At 39.7% G+C, this 22,259-nt stretch overlaps 1 protein-coding gene and 2 long non-coding RNA genes across 4 annotated transcripts; 1 reads left to right on the top strand and 2 right to left on the bottom strand.

The window, feature by feature from the left end:
* Positions 1 to 3,151: 3,151 nt before the first annotated feature.
* Positions 3,152 to 10,992, bottom strand: LOC130013113 (uncharacterized). The gene is made up of 3 exons (XR_008788479.1): positions 10,057 to 10,992; positions 8,265 to 8,416; positions 3,152 to 3,387 (listed from the first exon to the last, which is right to left on the bottom strand). It is a non-coding gene; the product is annotated as an uncharacterized LOC130013113 (long non-coding RNA).
* A 21-nt stretch (positions 10,993 to 11,013) lies between these two features.
* LOC126823218 (uncharacterized) lies at positions 11,014 to 21,756 on the bottom strand. Of its 2 annotated transcripts, none has more exons than XR_007681092.2 (3): positions 21,674 to 21,756; positions 18,876 to 19,080; positions 11,014 to 11,403 (listed from the first exon to the last, which is right to left on the bottom strand). It is a non-coding gene; the product is annotated as an uncharacterized LOC126823218 (long non-coding RNA). The 2 variants fall into 2 exon arrangements; XR_008788480.1 differs by lacking the exon at positions 21,674 to 21,756 and adding an exon at positions 21,298 to 21,406 and having other exon boundaries at positions 11,016 to 11,403.
* Positions 12,914 to 17,362, top strand: LOC126823216 (uncharacterized). The gene is made up of 2 exons (XM_050551874.2): positions 12,914 to 13,803; positions 16,723 to 17,362. The coding sequence occupies exons 1-2, from the start codon at positions 13,158 to 13,160 to the stop codon at positions 17,088 to 17,090; spliced, it is 1,014 nt and encodes a 337-aa protein (XP_050407831.1). The 5' UTR covers positions 12,914 to 13,157; the 3' UTR covers positions 17,091 to 17,362.
* Positions 21,757 to 22,259: the final 503 nt, after the last annotated feature.

Raw genomic sequence — 22,259 nt, 5'->3', positions numbered from 1 at the left:
TATTGTACAGACAGACGAGAATGTCATTTGGATTTATAATTCCATGTAATCGTATGAATTGTTTTCATTTCATTATGAGATTAAATAGTTAGATAATTAAAGATATGTTCCCTTGAGCTTCATTAGATAATCAGTGTATGGTATATTTGTCACCAAAGCTCTTGGTCAAATGATAGAACACCTGATTTACTTAACAATAAGTATTGAATACACCCCTGGTAGAAAATATTAAAACCGGGCAATATTGTTGTCCAATCTCAAAACTTATTTTTAACCCTTTAGCACTTTTACTGCCTGTAACTCATGCTCCTTAGACTGCCTGAAACATGTGAATAGCTGTGGAGCCCCAAGAACTAATACATGTATATGGTCCTATAACCTTGGCCAGTATAAGGTGGTCTAGAGGACAGTAGTTTCGGCTTGTTCAGAAATGTACCGGTATTAATAATATATAATTTTTGTCTAATTTTCTTCAAGGTACATGTACTGGGGTTGTCAATATTCACATGAACAAAGTGCTAAGGGGTTAACAGAAAATATAGTATCTCTTATGACCAATAATGTTCCTTTAAATCTTTAGTAGTCAGTGTGCTAAAAAAATTTATGATGTGTAAAGTTTATACTAGTATGTGCACAAGATATCTGTACAAATGTAAACTTGAAATTGTTTCAAGATAATTGTGTGCACATTAATTTCCTTGTGCATTTGCAAAACCTGTATTCACATGCACACACTTTATAGGGAACCGTGCTTATAATCCATGATTAATAGCCACACAAACTAAATAGCAGAGCAATATCGTATTTTGTCCACCAGTAGCGTTAGATTTGACAATAGTGCAGTCTACATACTGGGTGAAATGGTTATGATTTGCACACATAGAAGCGTTGCTTGGTCATTCAAAGAGAGTTGTATGTAATTAAAGATATTTGTAATAGAAGGGGCATCCCCACAAAAAGCATTGGACAGCAAATATACATTCACCTTTAATTGATGGTGATCAAATTAAAATCGCAGGTCTCAATGGAATGTATCTTGAAATAGTTAGAGAAAAGAATAGTGCTGCATTCATGTTCAGAATTATGTTAATTGTAATAATTAAGAAAGTCATCATTTGTCATCTTACATTTTACAATACTACTGCCATTAATGCAATAATCTATTTTATGTTATATATTTACTCTTACATATAGATCTATATATATATATGTAATTATTAGTATTTCATAGTCACAACACCGCATGCTTTATGATATTATATATATAATAATATAAATATATTGGATGTTGTATATTAAACAATTATATCAAAATATCTTCTATTCTCTATTATATGTTTGGCAGGGAGTGGAAGCCATGTTGGCTAAGTAAGTCAAGCTCCAGCTCACTAACCAGGAGGATGTGGGTTTGATCTGGCCTTCTGAGAAAGTTTCCAGTGGAATATCCAGCATGGTTTCCACTTGTCAGTCAGGCAGGGCGAAGGGCCCTAGTGAAACAGTGTTGAGTCGTTCGGATGGAAAACGGCAGTTCTGTGTATACATTTGCGTAGGGCCACAGCCTATGCCGGTCTCCGTTAGCCCAGCTTGGCAGAAAGTGGCTATTCGTTTCAGCCTAACACACACAAGCTGTTATATTTGTTTGCTGAAGCAACAAGCAATTGTTGGGCAATCTGATGTGGGCGTACACAAAATATGCAGGCGACAGTTTATGGATTGCACACAACAGATCAAGTGACTAGTCAAGATCATATGATACTGTGAGTGAGTGAGAGAAATGGGGTTTAACGTCCACTCGACACTAGGTCATTTTGGGACCAACATATGGTTTAATTTTATTTCAATAATTCGCTTGCGCGTAGGGGTCTTTAGCAGTGGGAGGAAACCGGAGGACCCGGAGAAAATCCACGAGGTTGGACAGGCGACCCTACTCCTTGTATATGATACTGTTATTGATTAACTCTGCTATAGGCTTAAAAACGGGGCATCTAATATTTAAATTATTGTAACATTCTTAGACTGAGATGTGTTATAGGCGCCTTATGCATGGTACCCATATCCAGAATTTACCGAGGCAACATTAGTAGTAATGTCATGCAAACATAATATATGACCTGTCATGGGGTTCTTTCGATAATGTTATTTTCCCAAAGTAGGAAGTTAAACCCTATTCCAATTCATTTCAGGCCTCCATCCTTTACTTCTAACAAGGCCCAGCTAGTACGGTGCTTGCTCGGCTCAATAAGCAGAATATCAGGACTGTCCAGTCAAATTAATGGTGTATTTCTTTTAATTTCATATACTACTAGGATTGCCCCAACGGAATTCAGAATGCAAGTCTCGTAACGGTTTCATTAAAAAATAAAAGACGAAAGTAGTTCAATCATGAGAAATTAAAAGTTGAATTAGAGTGGAAATGAAATATAATGAGCCTCGAGATAGATCAATATAGGGGGTGGGCGAAATGACATGGGGTTTAATGCACTACTTTTCTGCACGGACTGGTCTTTTGAAAACGGGGAGATTCGCTCGGACAGCTTACGCTACTGACAACGCCTGACAACATTTCCTGGCGATTCCATTGACTAAGTCTCGTTTCATTCATTGGCATTTTCAGCAAAGGATTAATAAATGTGATATTAATTGTATTACAATTTCTAGAATTTGTTGGAAATGAAATGACCGGCCGGGCTGATGAAGACGGACATGCACCATGCAGTGTACATTAGTTACATTTTCACTCGGACAGTGGCGCTACGGCTTACTCTTATCTCGTGCACCAACTGTCAAGGACCCTTGACCTTGGTTTTAGGTCTTACCTAACGACAAAACGCTGTTCCTCGTCAGCCCCCCCCCCCCGCAAGACTAGAAAATTCTGTGAACCTTGCTCAGCTAACATCGCTGCGCAAAGCTGGGACCTCCTGGTTATATAGCGGGTCAGCGCCTTACCGATTCAACCCCACCCAAGAGTTTATTGGGGTAATTAATATTTTTTCTTTGACGAATTCTGGTACTAGTTCTCTTCTAGATTCCCTTGTCGCCCCCCCCCCATCCATCTTACTGAAATATGTAGGCCCAACCATTGTATATTCTGCAGCCGCTCGACAGGAAAGACGTGCAACTACTGACTTTTTAAGCATTGTTTAAAGGCATTTATTACGATCTATCATTTAAATATCTATCAAGTTGACAGCAGTTCTTTTGAGTATTTCTTGAATTCATCTAAATATAAGTTCCATTAACACATGGTAAACATGTTACGTCCTGTTGCCTGTTGCAAAAATAATATGTAGTCCACATCACCATTCCAATGAAAAGTACACACCCTAATAAGATATTAAATTGTTTTCTGGATATGCCAGTCCCACCACACGGTCCAAGTTGAGGTCCCTGAAATTAAATGAAAGTTTAGATAGTAGTTCAGATAGTCCGACGTAAAGAGAGATAGAGAGAGAGAAAAATGAGGTTTAACGTCCACTCGACACAAACTAGGTCATTTTGGGACCTGGAGAAAACCTACTAGGTTGGACAGGCGACCCTACTCCTTGTCACGTACAACCGTGGATTCGAAACCACGCCAGGTGACTCAATGGCAGGCCTTATGATACAGCGCACACGTATTAACCATTCGGCCATCCAACCCCCCACCGACGTAAAGTAAAATAAAATTAAAATATACAGATTTCATGGCCTTACCCAAGCAGAAGACAACTTTTTATACTCAGTCTTAAGATCAACTAGAAATCAGCCAGATTTCTTCAAGTTTGGGAATGTGACCTCAAAGATTTGTTGAAGAGAATCCCGTCATCAACCTCTCGAAGACAATAAATTGTAGCCCAATTATTATCTATTCAGATGGTGTATTGTATAAGTGTCATAATTACACTGCTCTATATTTAGAATGTAACACTAAAGCTAGATGGGTTTGGAATTAGATTCTAAAAAAAACTAATCAAATTAAACACAGAAATAAACAAATTTAATAACAATTTAATAAAATTTAAAAAAATTGATTCAAATATTACATAATGTAATAATAAGCTTTTTAATTTGATGTAATATCTACAGCAGCTTGTCTAAGCCAGGGTATAAAATATCTTAAATTATTTTACTCATATACTTTGATATTGACCAATTTGATGTTAACCAATTAAATGATTTTGGAACTTTTTCTTGGGGAGATAAATATTCATAAGTAAAACAAGGGTTGTTGAGCACATTACGATTGTATAACTCTTGCCAATTATATATTGATTTCTATAGAAAGGGGCCAATATCAAAATATTAATGGCCTATTGATCCATCGTACAATACTATTTACGAACTTATCAATTATCAGTAAAATAAAATTTGATCCAAAATTATCTATTTTGGTGCAAAAATATGAACATTTACTGATTATTTACATACAGGGAAAAGGTCACCCCAAAACAATCTACATGTATTTGTTATTTAAAAGATCTAAATCGCTAATATTTAGGACCTAGAAATTGACACAAATGGTTCGCAACACAAATAATAATGTAATATGAATGTACATAAACTGATTTAGTATTTATTGCGCATGCTCTCCAGATAGGAATATGACGTAACCGTTTGAGTTACTTGTGGAATATATCTAGCCCCGTCCTTCTAGTCCCTTGTTATAAATGGCACTTAAAGGCATTCGTGAACCAATGGTAAAATGTTTATTTTGTCTTACAATCTTATGGAAGCCTATAACTACCATTTATAATTTCTACTTTTCGCCCCTTCAAAACACGAAAGTCGAAAAGTGACCTTGAAAGTAGAGACTACATCAACTTCTGAGGCGAAAAGACAACAGTACGACAGCAAGCCAAAATCAAAGGTCGCTAATATCGCCATCAATACTAGACTTTATAAACTATTTTGTTAACGCGAATTTATTGTCAATGTCAACAAAACAGTACACCTTTAATAATGTATTATAACAATATTACTTATATTCTCTGTCACCACAGGGGGATCACGTGGCTAAGTGGGTAAGACGCTAGCTCGCTAGCCTGGAGGTCGGGTGTTCGATCCCTGCATTGGCCGAGAAAGTTCATTCAGAGTTTCCGGCGTGGTTCTCCCTTGTCAGTGATGCAGGACGGAGGGGCTGACAAGGAAAGCTGTCTAGTCGTTCAGATGGGACGAAAAACCGAGGTCCCGTGTACACATTGGCGTGCACGTAAAAGATCCCTTGGCAGTTGGAATTCGATATAAGAGTAGGCCGTAGTGCCGCTGTCCGGGCAAAATTTCCCTCATAGCACACTGTATGGCGTATGCCCGTCTTCATTAGCCCAGGTTAGGAGCAGAACAGTAGGACGTTAAAACTCCATTTCATTTCATTTCTGTCACCACAGAGTTCTTGATGTGGAAATTTACACGGAAATATTTATTTATGGCTAGGGATATATCATATCTTTCTTATCTAAATTAGATCCTGCTTATATATATATATATATATATATATACTATTCAAAAAAAGTAGGGGATATTTGATTTTTAAGTGTTATTAAAGTCACCTAATGAAACTGACGAAGAAACAAATGACAAAATGAAATGAAGTTCACATTCATCGATTTATTCCAAATGATCGTTAGACTAAGTAAGGCACAGACTGACCATTATAAGGGTAAAATGATACCCGGGGTCAAACAGCAAAGTTACCACAGCATCACAACCAAGTCAGTAACGGGTAAATCCTCCTCTGTTTGCCAAACAAGCATTGATCCGACGTGGCATACTCCTAATGAGACGTCTAAGGTCATTTTGGTCCAGATTGTCCCATTCCTGTTGCAACGCAGCAGCAAGTTCTTGGACATTGGCAGGACGTTGTTGACGTTGACGTAACCTCTGTCCAAGCATGTCCCAGACATGCTCGATGGGGGAAAGGTCGGGACTCAGTGCTGGCCAAGGTAATGTGGTGATGTTCTGTTGTTGGAGGTAACCTGTAACGATCCTGGCCCTGTGACATCTTGCGTTGTCATCCTGGAAGATGAAACGGCGGCCATGACGTCGTGCGAACGGCACAACATGGACTGCCAAGATGTTGTCCCGGTAGTACTGGCCTGTAACACGCCCTGCAACACCATGTAAAACCGTTCTTCCAGCAACAGTGATGCCTCCCCACACCATAACAGAACCACCCCCAAATCGATCATGTCTGATGACGTTAACGTCTTGGAAGCGCTCGTTTCGACGACGCCACACCCTCCTACGTCTGTCCAAAAAATCAACAGTGAACCTTGACTCATCTGAAAACATCACATTGCTCCGGCGTCGATTATCCCAGTGTTGACGATCCCTACACCAACGACGTCTTGCCTGAATGTGATGATCTCTCAAACAAGGGATCACGCGAGGACGTCGGGCGCGAAGGTGACCCCTATGCAGTCGATTCCGAATCGTCTGGCCACTCACTCTCACACCAGTGTCTGTTTGAAGACGAGCGCTGATCTGATTTGCTGTGATGACACGATTTCTCAAGGCCAAGGTACGGATAAATCGATCCTGGGCTTGAGTTGTCGCCCTTGGTCGACCTGAGCGTGGTCTGTCCTGTACAGATTGTGTATCACGGTATCTGGACCATAGCCTGCTTATGACAGACTGAGAAACATTCATCGTCCGCGCCACAACCGCCTGTGTTGTGCCGATCTGTAGCATGCCAAGGGCACGTAACCTTTCATTTTGGGTAAGCCGACGCATATCAAAATTTGTTTTCTGGTCACTAAAACAATTAAACTGATGTTTCCACCCTGGAATTCAATGCCACAATGACTGTAACATTCAAAGTCAGAGTCGTGCAAATCTTGGGTTGGACCCCCATGATGATCCCAAGCATCACCTGCATTCCATGCGGTAGCTATTGGTGCGTTTGGGCGTCACATGTAACTGGAAATGTTTCTTCTGTTAGGTTCTATAGTGACTTTTTTCGTAGTCATTTGCATATTTTAGTATTATGCGACCAAAATCAAATATCCCCTACTTTTTTTGAATAGTATATATATATATATATATATATATATATAACCAGGATATAATATATATAACCAGGATATAATTTAGATAAGAAAGATATGATATCATATCCCTAGCCATAAATAAATATTTCCGTGTAAATTTCCACATCAAGAACTCGTAGTATTATTCTTACAATTTCTCGTACAATAGGGGCCACAAGGCAAGAAGTTAGGCCCAATATACGCGAACATCAAACCGAGATCTTTGATACATAAACATATAATATTATGTTTTTACAAAACCGGATACAAATCGTTAGAGGGACCACAGCCTTCGATCCGATTATCACAAAATTCAAACCCAGGGTGTAACGGTGTATATTTAAACGGTTTTTAAAATCGGGTATAAACTGTAATTTTTGGTACACCCGGGGTCCATAATCTAGGAGGTTACGGACCGATATGTGCGAATATGGAAAGAAACAAAAATCCGTGGAATATAGACATATATTTTAAGTTTGATCAAAATCGGATAAAAAAATTGTGACTTCTACAGTGTCCACAACCTTGGTATTATATACTTTTATACTATTTGCGAACGAGGAGCGGGCAGTTTCAATCCGATTTTCATGAAATTCGAACTCAACCATCATAAGGGTGGAATGGTGATATGTTAGAACAGATTTTAATATTGGATAAAATGCCAATATCAAAAGGAACCGCATGTCCACAAATAAATTGTGGGCTGACAGGGGCGACTCAATACACGTCCACTTGAAAATATGGGCGTACAAAAATAGCTCAGCATGATAAAACTTGGTTTTTGGAAGACTAAACAACTCATATCAAAGATTTATATGAAATGAGATTTTTATTTTAGAAATTAAAATGTTAAGTTATTTGATACTCCCACTGGCCGGTTAATAGTTGTCAACGCTTATGTAATTTATATTAGGGCAATGCTACTCAAGACGGACATGTTGTTTAGATCAGCATACCAAGCAATTAAAATCAGTGAACCGGACCAAACCCAAACATCCAAAATTTAGCACTTTTTCCTAGATAGTCCTAGCACTGTACTAGCAATCTAGCATATATTGGGAAAATCAATGCTGGTGATCGGAGTTCGTTCGTTCGAGGGGCTAACTTATATTCCACTTGCCTCTATGGTGATATCTAAGTCTTAGCGTGATTAAATGACGAGATCGCTTTATCTTACATGACGAACACATTGTCATTTGACGACGGGTTAATGAACATAACAATAACATCGAAAGCAAGTTCTATTGTGTTTACAGTTACCATTAAATTTTCCCTTTGTGGATGTGGTGTTAATGCAGGTGGAAAGGGGATACCGGTTACTTGGTGTGTTGCATATTGGGTTTGTCCGGTTACCGGTGAATTCATATAAGTTTGCTCATAAGTGGGTGGTGGTTGTTGATTAAACCCTCCATCTGAAACAGTACAGAATAAAACATTTTCGTTCAATAAAGTACGACGCCTATGAATGTCAATTACTTTAGGTTGAAATGAAATGAAATGGGGTTCAATTCAACGTCCTACTTTTTTCAATGCTAAACAACCCCGTTGTTATTTTATCGTTTCGTTTAGATAGTTAATTTTAATTTTAACACGCGTAGATAAAATACACACGTCGGTGCCGGTACCTTAATATTATTTGACGAAAGAGGGATTAGTTCATCGGCGCTACGACAGACCTTATAATCTGAAGTGCACGCGTTAGATCATTAGTACGGTACCCCACCCCACCCACGGAGCAGTGAGCAAGCGCCTTACTCTATGGAACCACACTTGACAGAATACATTATCATTTATTATTAGTAAAGCGCGCGTTCCCAATCACCGAACTAGGCCTCAAAATTGAAAACAATAAACGAATAGTTTACATTAAACATACATTACATTATGAAAGAGCTAAATCTGCCTATTGCAGGTCTTTCTTTAGGCCTGAAATGTTATCTAAATTATTGATTAGACATTAATTAACTTATCGAGACCATAATCAACTCTCGATGGCATCACTACCCTGCGATGTTTATTGGATTAGTTTCCGATTTGCTGTTCGACTTCCATTCATAATTAAATCGTGAATTGGATAATCGAGACTATGGTTTTTTTCTACCGACTTTAGTAATGATGATCGACGCTAGGCCGAAAATTCAATCTCTAAAATCTCGGTTCATAGTGGATCAATTTGACTGAAATTTTCAGCAGATTCCCTTTACAGTATCTAGTTTTTAACTATTATAGTGAGAACTACCAGCTCTTTATCTAATCTCCCATATGTGTCTTTAAGTTAAAAACTAAAAGTGTGTGACCTCGATTGGTTCTGAAGGATGGTTTGGCGGTCGTCTTACTCACGCCGTATGTACACGAGTGCCTTTCTCTCCCCACTTTCATAGTGGATCAATTTGACTGAGAACTACCAGCTCTTTATCTAATCGCCCATAATGTGTCTTTCAGTTAAAAACTAAAAGTGCGTGACCTCGACTGGTTCTGAAGGATGGTTCGGCGGTCGTCTTACTCATGCCGTATACACGGGTGCTTTTCTTTTCCCACTTTCCCTGTTGTCGGTGTAGGCCTAGGTAGATTTAGAGATAATTATGCTGTGACAAATGAAAACGTTTAGGACAAGCAAAACTACGTACTCTCGTCCCTAAAAACTCGGGGATGAAGCCAATGGTTTTCTCTGCATTGAGTATCGACTTTGAAAAAATAAATACGTTTTATGAAAGATGTTAAGATGGTATATCATGCTCATTGGGGAAATGCATTATTCAATTCATGATGTAGGGTTTCAACAGGACCATTTCAGTTTTTTATTATAATATTTTTTGGCAAGTTGTAAGTAGCCTAGAGTTAAGTAGCCTAGTACTAGTAGTAGCCTACACAGTACTGAGTACAGTACTACTACTAGGCATAGCTGAGGTCATTGACGACCGTGTCCGATAGGATCAGATACGCGCCCATTTGGATAATAACGGTTAGCAGACCTATAAGTTATTCTTGCCGTAAACTCTGATACTACAGCTAACTTTTATTGTTATTTATACTGTGAATAGTGATAACCAACCTAAACGGCCTGCCATTGTTCCCTCCTTGTTGATTCTCCATGAAATTGTAACATAGATGCGCATGTCAAAACTTCTTAATCTTAAAACACAAGGTAGCTTCTGTCATCCAGTACAAAAACACCGGCGGTGCATCCAGTCGAGGTAATGTGTCAATTACAGTTTTCTCATCGGGCACATGATTGACATGAAAAAAGAAGAACACACAGACACGAAAAGCCTCGCTTACTGTAAAACCGTCTTGTCATTTATTTTGAAGGTTTACAAAGACTAGTTTAAAATGATGACTCACTAAAAGTAGCCTAAGAAGAATATCAGGATTGGACAGCAAAATTTCCCTCAGAACACACGAATATAAAAAAAATTATATACAGAAGGATAGTTTCGTTCAAAAATAAAACACAAAAGTAGTTAAATCCTGGGATATTAAATAGTGATCAGAGTGGAAATAAAATATAATGATTTAAACGATGAATTATTAATTAATATATAGGGGATGGGCAAAATGACAGGGGGCTTAACGCCCTACATTTTTGCACTGATTGGGCTATTGACTGGGCTACGCTACTGACAACGCTTTCCGTGATTGGCATTTTTATCAAAGGAGTCTCGAATGTGATATTAGTCGTATTATGATCTGGAGTTTGTTGGAAATGATCTACCGTTCTGCTCCAACCGGGCTACCGAAGACGGACATATAGGCCCCACGTCCCTTTACCCGGACAGCGGCGCTGCGGCCAACTCTTATTTCGAAATCCAATTATGTCTCTAGGATCCTTTTATGTGCACAAAAACGTATCCACGAGACGTTGGATTTAAATCACATCCGAACGACAAAACGCTGTGACTAGCCAGGCCGCATCCGGCCCTGCACGACTGACAAGGGAAAGCCAGGTTAGAAAATCCCGTGGACTTTTTGTCCCAATACCACAGCGAGCCCGAAACCTCAAGGGTAGCAATCCAGTGCCTTTCCCGCTGCCCCACCCCCGCCCCACACACACACCAATTTACTGAAATATGTATGCCCAATCACTGTATGCCGCCGCAGTTCAGCTACTAACACTTTTTAAGCATTGTTTAAAAGTATTTATTATAATCCATATCAACCAAATATCCATCACCTTGACAGCAGTTCTTTTGGACATTTCTTGTATTCATATAAGTAAGGGAAATTTTTTTTTTAGGTATTTGTAGAATCTATTCTATGCTTCATCAAAGTTCCATTAACCCATGATTGCCATGAACTGTTGCCTTTTCCAAAAATAATACGTAGCCATCAGCACCGTTATTACAATGAAAATAACAATCCCTATTAAGACCTGAAATTGTTTTCTGAACAATCCACATCTCTGAAATTAAACGAAGGATAAAAGGATAATAGATTTTGATTTGATACATAGTTTATACGTAAAATCGCTCGAAAAAATGGCCCGTGTGCCCGTTCACGGCGACGACGATTCAGCTCGCCGAACAATTCGCCGGACCGTTCGCCGATATCTAGCATGTTACAGACAAGCGTATGTTTTCGCCTGATCGCGGCGACTGAAATTCGCCAGCGATTTTTTTACGGCTGATAACGAACGGGCACACGTAGCGATCGTCTCGAGAGTGTACGCCACTCTGTCAGTAATTATGACTATCGCGTGACTTGCACAAAATGGCGAATCGCCGAGAACGTAAGATTGTTGCAGTAACTGCTATTAGTGCTATTGATTTGCTCCTTCACACAGAATACGTAGAAGAGCTCGGTAGACAAATCTTTTATTCCTATTGCAAGATTCCGGTATTCTGCCATGGTGAGATCAAAAAAGGAAGGCCTTTCGGATCAAAGAGTGACCAATTTTCCTTCTTTCATCAGATTCCATGATTCAGCAGTGGAGGCAGCCATTTTGAGATCATGTCATATCACGATGTCGACGATTGGCTTATAAAAATGAATCGTTCGACAATATACGCTGGACACGGGCACACGAGCGAATTTGATCCCCGACGAAAAATATTCGGCCGAAAATATCTAACATGCTAGATACGAGCGATCGATTGATCGGGCGAATGGTTCGCCGAGCAGAATCGTCGTCGCTGTGAAGGGGCACACGGGAGATTTTTTCCGAGCGATTTTAAAAATCGTCGTGATCGGGCGAAAAAATAGGCTCGTCTGTCCGCCAGATATTTTCGGCCGAATATTTACGCCCGACGCCGACAATCGATTCGCCGGTATATCCACTCCGTGTCCAGAGCTAGATCTATTTGTTAGTTAAGGCCAACTCCGTTTTCGTCAAGATCGCTGAGATGTAAGGTTAGGGCACGTGATTTTTGGCAAGATTGTAGGTTAGGGTTAGGATAAGCGTTAGTGTTAGCCCTGTTTACATCTCGTGACCTTGGACCAAACTTGAAGTTGGCCTCATCAAACAGATCTAACAAACGTATATTGTCGAGCTAACCAATTTCATAGGCCAAGCGGAGACATCATATATACTGAGCGCCATGGAAAACGCATCACTTAGTTTTTCGTATAAAATGATCCTGTAAACATATCTTATTTATTTTGCTTCTTATTGTGAACAATGTTCAAATGGGAACACATCAATAACAACACATTTGTACACTTATGGATGTTTAATCTGTAATCAACGATACCAAGTCAGAGGGCTCAAAACCAAAAGTACGACACAGATGTCAGTAGCGCGTGTGTCTTCCACGAGCTCTTACGCACGCTGTGCAGCGACGTCGCATGGAATTTGTAATATGATGTACAAGCTTTCCTTGTACTCTTTATTATGTATTAGTATTAACATGTAAAATGGGAGATAACCCCTCCTGGCTTATAGCAGAATAGAGTTATCTCCATTTAGGAAGTTTTGTTGATTAAAGATGGCTGAACCATAAATAGTGTATTTTATATCTCAGTGTTACCAATCCGTCCACATCGTCCGTACAATCATGAAACATGGTGTCAGAATGGATCAAAACTAAAAAGAAATCCTCACTCCTCATTATAAAATACGAATTTCCGACAGATGGGGCGGAATTAAGATACAGGAACATTTTTTGTCAAACTCACTAATTTCGGCGCCATAACTGATTTACACACACTAGCAAAACAATGTCCTCTACACCGCATCCTAACGTAGACTGGAGTTCAAAGAACCTTCCCGAAGCATGGAAAAAGTTCAAGCAACACGTCCGTTTGATGTTTATGGGACCATTAAAGAAAGCAACACAGGCTGAGCAGTGTGCGTACTTTTTAATTTGGGCCGGTGAGAAAGGCAGAGATATCTATAACACATTCACAGTTACAGAACAAGAAGCAGCAAGTTTAAATTCAGTTCTAGATAAATTTGACTCGTATGTGACCCCAAAGTCAAGTTCGTTATTCGCCCGATATCAATTTCAGACAAGAATACAACATGAAGGGGAAACAATAGAACAATTTACAACAGACCTGCAGCTCTTGGTTCAAGACTGTGCCTATGATAAGCCCCAAGAAATGGTCAGAGACAGAATTGTCTGTGGAATCCTGCACTCGAAAGTCAGGAAAAAACTTCTCGATATTGGAGATACGTTGGACATGACAAAGGCTATAGACGTATGTCGTTCACATGAAATAACACAATCTCACCTTAAATCAATGTCAAGCTCCAAAGCACAGCCACAGCAATCTCTAGAAACAGTAGACGCTATTTCAAAGTTCCGACATAAGCACACTGACAGATCGCAACACAGTGATGCTAACCGAAACCGAAGACAAGGCCAAAGGCAACGATCACATCAGAGTTCCAGACAACCTGATGAACGCTGTTCATTCTGTGGTCAACAGCACGGAAAACATCAAAGATGTCCAGCAAAAGGATCACAGTGTTCGAAATGCAGAAAATGGCATCATTTTGCAATTGTTTGCCGTTCTGGTTCTTTCAATTACAGAGATCACAGAAAGATACACACAATAGATCAGGATGATGACAGCTACTCGGATACTGATGTCAGCGAGTTATATATTGACTCTATAGAGGGCAAAGGGACACCAAAAGACCAAGCTTTTGTAAAATTGGAAATAGGTCAAGGGCAAACAACAACTTTCAAAATTGATACAGGATCTCAAGTCAATGTCCTACCATTCGACCATTTCCAGAAAATTCCAAACCCCCCTCTATTGAAGAACACAGAAGAGCGACTCACCGGATACTCAGGACAACAATTAAAAGTCCACGGATTCATAGATTTACAGTGTAGCTATAAAACCAAATCAGCCACTGATAAATTTTACATCATAAATACCACAGGTCCTCCCATACTAGGCTTGCCTCTCTTAACCAAAATGAAGTTGGTAAAATTCATATTTTCTCTCGAAGAAGCAACGATTCCACTCTCACGTGAATCCGTTTTGAATGAATACAAAAATATATTTAAAGGAATTGGCGAATTTGATGGCGAAGTCACAATTCAAATCGAAGATAATGCCGTCCCAGCAGTACATGCTCCGAGACGAGTTCCACATTCCATACAGGATCGCCTCAAGAATGAACTTGATAATATGGAGAAGAATAACATCATTAAAAAGGTTACAGAACCTACAGATTGGGTAAATTCGTTAGTCGTGGTAGAAAAACCACACAGCAAAAAACTCAGAATATGCCTGGATCCTCTGGACCTAAACAGAGCGATTAAAAGACCTCATTACCATCTTAAAACTATTGATGATGCTTTTGCCTTACTTAATGGAGCCAAGTTTTTCAGCAAATTAGATGCTAGATCTGGTTATTGGAACATCAAGCTAACGGAATCTTCTTCATACCTAACAACTTTCAATTCAATATACGGCAGATACAGATTCCTGCGCATGCCTTTCGGGATCATCTCAGCTCAAGATGTTTTTCAACGTAAGATTGACGAAATCTATGGCGATATTCCCGGATGCATAGCGATCGTAGATGATATATTAATATTCGGCAGAACACGTGAAGAACACGACGCTAACTTGCTCGCAGTTCTTAATAGAAGTTGCCAGAAAAATGTTAAATTGAATCCAGACAAATTAGTTATAGGGACCACAGAAGTTAGCTACTTCGGTCACCTTATTACAGCTGATGGAATCAAAATAGATCCAGAGAAAGTAAAGGCAATCGACGAAATGAAGGCTCCATCAGACAAGAAAGAACTGGAAACAATATTAGGAATGATCAACTACCTAGCCAGATTCTCGCCTTCACTTTCTGAAATTACAACTCCATTAAGGGAACTAACGAAGAAGACGATAGCATTCCACTGGGATCAGAGACATGACAGCGCTTTAAACCATGTCAAGAAACTAATCACCAGTGAACCAGTGCTGGCGTACTTCAATCCATCAAAACATATCACGCTACAAGTTGACGCATCAAAACACGGACTTGGAGCAATACTTATGCAGGAGCAGAAACCAATAGCATACGCTTCAAAATCATTAACAACATCAGAGCAGAATTATGCTCAAATTGAAAAAGAGCTGTATGCAGTGCTATTTGGTTGCAAAAAATTTCATCAAATGGTATACGGACATCAGATCACAGTTGAATCTGATCATAAACCTCTCCAAACCATAATGAAGAAACCATTAGCGACAGCACCAACACGTTTACAACGGATGCTCCTACAACTACAGAAATACGACATTAACGTTATCTTTGTACCCGGAAAGGACATTCCTGTAGCAGATACACTTAGTCGTAATTTCATCACAATACCACCAGATAACATGTCTCAAGAAATGGATTTACTAGTCCACAGCGTAATAGCCAACCTACCAGTTAGTGGTCAGAAAATGTCAAAACTACGGAAAGAGATAACAACAGATCAACAAATGAACAAGTTGAAAACAACTATTCTAGATGGATGGCCACAACACCGCAAGAAATGCCCATCAGAGGTACAAGAATATTGGAATTACAGAGACCAACTCACAGTCATGGAGAATCTTATATTCAAGGGACACAAAATAATAATTCCCAAGAGCCTACGATCCGAAATGTTGACAAAGATACACTCTAGTCACTTTGGTATAGAAAAGTGTCAGCAGCGTGCCAGAGACATCTTATTTTGGCCCGGCATGAACCGAGACATTGAGAAGATTGTCACCAACTGTACAATATGTGGCGAGAAACAGTCTTCCAACACGAAGGAACCACTAAAACCACATCAGATACCAACACGACCTTGGCAGAAAGTATGCACGGACTTATTCACCATTAACAACAAGAACTACATCGTACTCACTGATTATTACAGCCGATACTTCGAGATCGACAAACTTCATTCTCTCTCATCAGCAGCAGTTATCAGTAAACTATCAGCAAACTTTGCTCGCTTCGGCATTCCAGACATAGTTATCAGTGATAATGGTCCGCAATTCTCCTCCAGTGAATTTTACAATTTCGCCAAGACTTGGGATTTCAAACACATCACGTCTAGTCCAAAGTACCCACAATCAAATGGTCTGGCTGAGAAAAGTGTACAGACAGCAAAGAACATTTTAAACAAAACGAAGAAAGATGGTGGAAACACATATATCAGTCTTCTGGAATATAGAGTGACTCCAATAGACAATTTAGCTTCCCCAGCACAATTACTAATGGGTCGCCGTCTACGTTCCATCCTCCCAGTAACAGAAACACAACTCCAACCTGAAATACAAGATCCTGCCAATGTATGTGCCACACGAGAAAACAGACAAACCCAACAGAAACGCTTTTATGACCGAACAGCTAAGCCGCTTCCAGACCTTCAACATAACGACAAGGTGTACGTCCAGAAAAGCGACAACAACAAATCTTGGACACCTGGCATAATTTCCAGTGTTTTGCCACACAGATCTTACCTCGTCAGAACATCAGATGACCAAACGTATCGGAGAAACAGACGACACATAAAACAGAGATCCTCTGAAAATGGTCCAGAACACTCCATACAACTCAACAACCAAAAACCAGAAGCCAATAGCAGCATACCATCCAGAAAGAAATCTAGTCGCACTATAACCAAACCAAAGAAATTAGACATTTAACATGTGCCAAAAACTGTGTTATAAAATGTGATCACTAAAATGTGATAACAAAATAACAAGTAGTATTTTAGAGTATTTCATATAATTTTATTCAAGTTTCAATTTTCATTATCAAATTTATTACATGCAAAAGTTAAAAATTAAGCTTTGAACTATATGCGTAATCAATGAAGTATTTACTAATGCTTAAAATTATTTTTATTCCAAAACAAAAGGGATGTAATATGATGTACAAGCTTTCCTTGTACTCTTTATTATGTATTAGAATTAACATGTAAAATGGGAGATAACCCCTCCTGGCTTATAGCAGAATAGAGTTATCTCCATTTAGGAAGTTTTGTTGATTAAAGATGGCTGAACCATAAATAGTGTATTTTATATCTCAGTGTTACCAATCCGTCCACATCGTCCGTACAATCATGAAACAGAATTTACCAATGTTTGAAAAAAGTCCTGGGGCAAATTGTTCCATTCTTGGACAAGAGCAGCTTCTAAAGCAGCCAGGTAGTCCATACTAAAACGGGCGGTATGCGGACGTGCATTATCCTGTTGGAAGTGCTGAAGTTGTGGGTGCGCTCGAAACATCGGAACAACAATTGGTTGCAAGACATTATCACGGTAGGCTACAGCATTAACGCGACCCCTGCAAATGTGTAGGGCGGTCCGGAGATGAAATGTGAAGCCTCCCCACACCATTACACTACCCCCACCCCACCGAATCGCTTCGAAGACGCAGCAGTCTGCAAGACGTCTCCACACACGTTGACGGCCATCAGCGTGATAAAGATGAAAGCGACTCTCATCACTGAAGAGCACACTTTGCCAGTCTACTCTTCTCCATGTCTGGTGTCCTTGGCCCCATATCAAACGCCGCTGACGGTGATGATCCCTGAGGATAGATCCAACATAAGGTCGTAGTGCACGGAGTCCTACTTCTCTTAGACGACGTTATACGGTGTTGACACTTACTGGTCCTTGTCTTCCGACGACTGCTGCACCTGTTCGAGTCGCTGGGCGGAATCTGTCACGCAGATGAGTGACCCGGATGTAGCGGTCTTGAGCCTGGGTTGTAACGCGTTGTGGACCAGGACGTTGACGGTCACGTGTTGATCCAGTAACTCGAACACGTTCCACCAACCTTACAATACTGGACTGATGACAATTGAAGTGTCTGGCAATAGCACGTGTAGACATGCCAGCCCATGGCTTCATTCCGTTGATTTTCAGTAAGTCTCTAGCTCGATTCCTTCACACGTCCAACAACAAATTACGACAGATTGACGTTTCACAGTTCATGTACTGCACATTAAGTTGAAAACATGCTTTTAAAGGGCTCACACACAATGCTGCACGTGAATATTGGGTTTTTCATGTGCATTTCTTGCAATTTTTTTTTGTGCACACGGGCCGATATTTTTTGCGTTTGGGAGCATTGTGTGAAACAATAGTTCATAGTATTGCATAATATTATACATACAAAACCACCTAGTAATAAAATATTTGGGAAAAAAAGTGATGCGTTTTCCATGGCGCTCAGTATAGATCATATGATCTCAAAATAGCCTCCTCCACTGCCGAAGCGTGCAGTCACTCAGCAAACCTCAACAGACTCCAGTACAGCCAGTACCCTACATTTCCCTCATAGCACGCAAGCCTGATTTACCAAGTGATGATGACAGCATGGCTTTTCGTTAACTATCTGATAAAGTTTTGAAAAAATTGAAAAAAATTAAAGTTTATTGACCATAAAACACCTATTGACACACCGATTTTGATCAACGTTACCTGTGGAATGCGTAAGTCGAGTGTCTAAACTCTTCAGAAAACCATTGAATTACCATTAAATTTCCACTGTGCCACTGTGGTCCAACTGCTGTATGAAAGGGCACATTTACTTGGTCTGTTGCATATTGGGTGTTCCCGGTTACCGGTGACGTCATATAAGTTTGTGCATAAGAGGGCGGAGGTGGTTGTTGATTAAACCCTCCATCTGAAACAGAACAGAAAAAAAAAACATTTTCGTTTAATAAAGTACGAAGCCTACAGCACGGGTTAGATCTATTTCATAAGGTCAATTTCAAGTTTGGTCAAAGGTCACGAGATGAAAACAGCGCTTGCGCTAATCCCAACCCTAGCTCTCACCCAGGCCTAACGCTTACCCAAACCTACAATCTCGCCAACAATCACGTGCACTAAGAAATAGATCTAGCCCTACAGCACGGGATGTCTACATGTACATGTATTACCAAAGGTTGAAATGAAATGGGGTTTAACGTCTTGTTTTTTCCCAATGCTAAACAGTCCTGTTGGCTACTAAAATCGCCACGAAAACCCAACGCCTCGCTAAGGCTAAATAGCCCTGTAGCCTACTAAAACCCAATGTCTCTCACTATAATGGAGCCGTTTCCATGTAACCGGCGAAAACAGCGTTAAACGGCGTGAAAACGCGTACATGGAAGACGGACTATAGACTTGCGGAACTGAAAAAAACCCAGCACATTTCTGTACACCGAGCTGTGATGGGGGCCTTTGCTTCCCATAACTATTAAAAACCGAACGCATTGCAAAACAACTTTTTGTCCTTCTAAATGACAGGTTTTTGAGGGAAGGGATTTGTTATTTTATCGTTGGGTTACTTTTACATTGTAATACGTGTTATTTCGAAATCCAACTGTAAAGAGTTATTTTACGTGCACGCCAACGTCTAAACTGGAACTCAGTTTTTCGTCCCATCCGAACGACTAGACACTGTCCTATGCCAGGCCCCCTAATACTGTACCACTAACAAGAGGAAAACCAGCGAAACACACCGAAAATGACCAGGAACTTTCTCGTTCAACGCCATGATGAACGAACCCCAGTTAGCGAACCAGATGCTGTAAGATTTAGAGAGCTGACTGACCGTTCTTGTTATAATAGTTCCAAAATGGATACTTCAAAATTAATATAATATAGAAAATTTCATTCATATTACTTTATTCTCAGCCAAATTATCACTGTTTGAAGTTTTGTCAAGATGAGACAAAAATTGTTTATTACTGTTTATTGTTTATAATCGAGACTCGGCCTCGCTTTTCCATTTTTAAATTAAATCATTAAAATTAAATCAAATGGCAATCGCAATAGGCCTATGCAGATTTAGCCCTTGAATAATGAACAACTTCACATCAGTGCCTTACACTATTAAAAGTGACTAACAGAGCCCGTTCCCAATCATGAAAATCGAATAATTAGGCTTTTCCAAGCTCGGTTTGCGTGAAGATAGGCCTACTAAAGCTAAAAACGATAAGAATTGATAGCACACTTTGTAAAGTGCATGAACCAGCTTGGTTCATGTCTTGATCCAGGGGTCCCTCTTAGTCTTATCCCACTTTCCCAGTTGTAGGAGTAGACCTATCGGTAGATCTAGAGACTGCAATTGAAGTCCTACTTGACTGGACCGAAGAAGACGAAACATTAGCCTCTCATAAAGTCTTTGTTGAAGAAGAGCTGAAATGCCCCATTTGCCATTATTATGTCTGAAATCTAGAGTAGATAACTGTGGATAACCAGGGGACGAAGCCAAAACTAAAAGGGTTCATTTTCCCAGACGAAGGGTTGTTAGTCGCCGTTGGGGACCCGATCGGATTAGATAGATAGATACACGTCCATTTTATTAATTATTAATATTATAAATTATATTAATTTGATATTAATATTAATGATGGTACTACTCTAAGTAGGCTACTACTAGTACTACTGTACTGACTAGGGTCTATCGGTAGGCTATAGGATAGGCCTAATAACGAAAGAAAACGATAGCGTATTATTTGTAGGCATATAGGCGTAAGTGATTCTTGTCGCCACCATCAAAATTTTTATATAAGCTCTGATACTACGGGTAACTTTTATTTTCATTTTTTACAGTCAATAGTGATTTACAAACCCAATCGACATGTCGTCATCGTTCCCGCCTTGATGACTTCCATAAAAGTGTATCATCTGCGCATGTCAAAACTTCCGTCTGAAAACACAGGGTCTGGTAACCATTTTTTTCTGTGGACCCGTATAAAATAAGATATGATACGATTTTTATACGTCCACATTTTCATGTGGACGTATATTATCGTCGCCCCTGTCCGTCCGTCTGTCCACAATTGTTTGTGAACAGTCTACGGGCCACAATTTTTATCCGATTTCAATGAAACTTGAAATATAGGTTAATCACCCTAAGATCTCGGTTCCTTTCGATATTGGCATGTATCGGACTGTAACTTCATGGATTATGGCCCCTGATTGTACGAAAATCACGTTTTTAGCTTGTGAACACTGTAGAGGTCATAATTTTTATCCGATTTTGTTGAAACTTGAAATGTAAGTTTATAACCCAAAGATTCGGTTCCTTTCGATATTCGCGCATATCGGACCGTAACTTCATGAATTATGGCCCCTAATTGTACGAAAAATCGCGTTTTTAGCTTGTGGATCATATAGAGGTCATAATTTTTATCCGATTTTAAAATTTCCTATTGAAAATTAAAACCAAGTCTAAATAGGTCTTATTATCGAGAGCATTCCCATTAGAAACCAGTTGACCTACTTACTTTCACCCACTGCCGGAAGTCAACACTGATTGGCCATCGCGGTCTAGTTAGTATAGACGTTATTGGGGCAGCCTAAGTTTGGGATGGGCTACATCAAACTGCACGCAGCGATCCATCTACGTCATAGGCGGAGCTAGCTGTAGACAGGCAGCTTAAAGATGAGTTCCCAGAAAAGTATTTATCGGGTGGTTATTTCCAATAAAAGTATGGCAATTTTGGTATATATGGAAAGTAGAGATATCCAATCTTACTAGAAAAATACTGGATTCCCCGAAAAACACTCATGGAGCGTATACAGGACAAAAATGTAAGGGTTCCCCTAATCAACAGCCCGACGATTAGAAACTGCTGCACGCGTGATGTCAAAGGTCACAAGCGAACATTGAGCGCTTGATGTACAAGTTGATAAACTTTATGAAGAGTTAGACGTACAATACTTTCTGAGATAAAAATGCCGGGAAAAGACGTGCTGGTAGTGGATAATCCGAGAATTTAATTAGGATTTGATATTTGTAATAAATAGTAAGCGATTAAAGACAACATCGTCTTATGTAGGCTATGCAATGAATTCTCCTCTGACTCCCAA

The sequence above is a fragment of the Patella vulgata genome, chromosome 6, assembly GCF_932274485.2.
Source record: "Patella vulgata chromosome 6, xgPatVulg1.2, whole genome shotgun sequence".
Classification (NCBI taxonomy): Eukaryota; Metazoa; Mollusca; class Gastropoda; family Patellidae; genus Patella; species Patella vulgata.
This window is presented reverse-complemented; position numbering and strand designations above follow the sequence as displayed.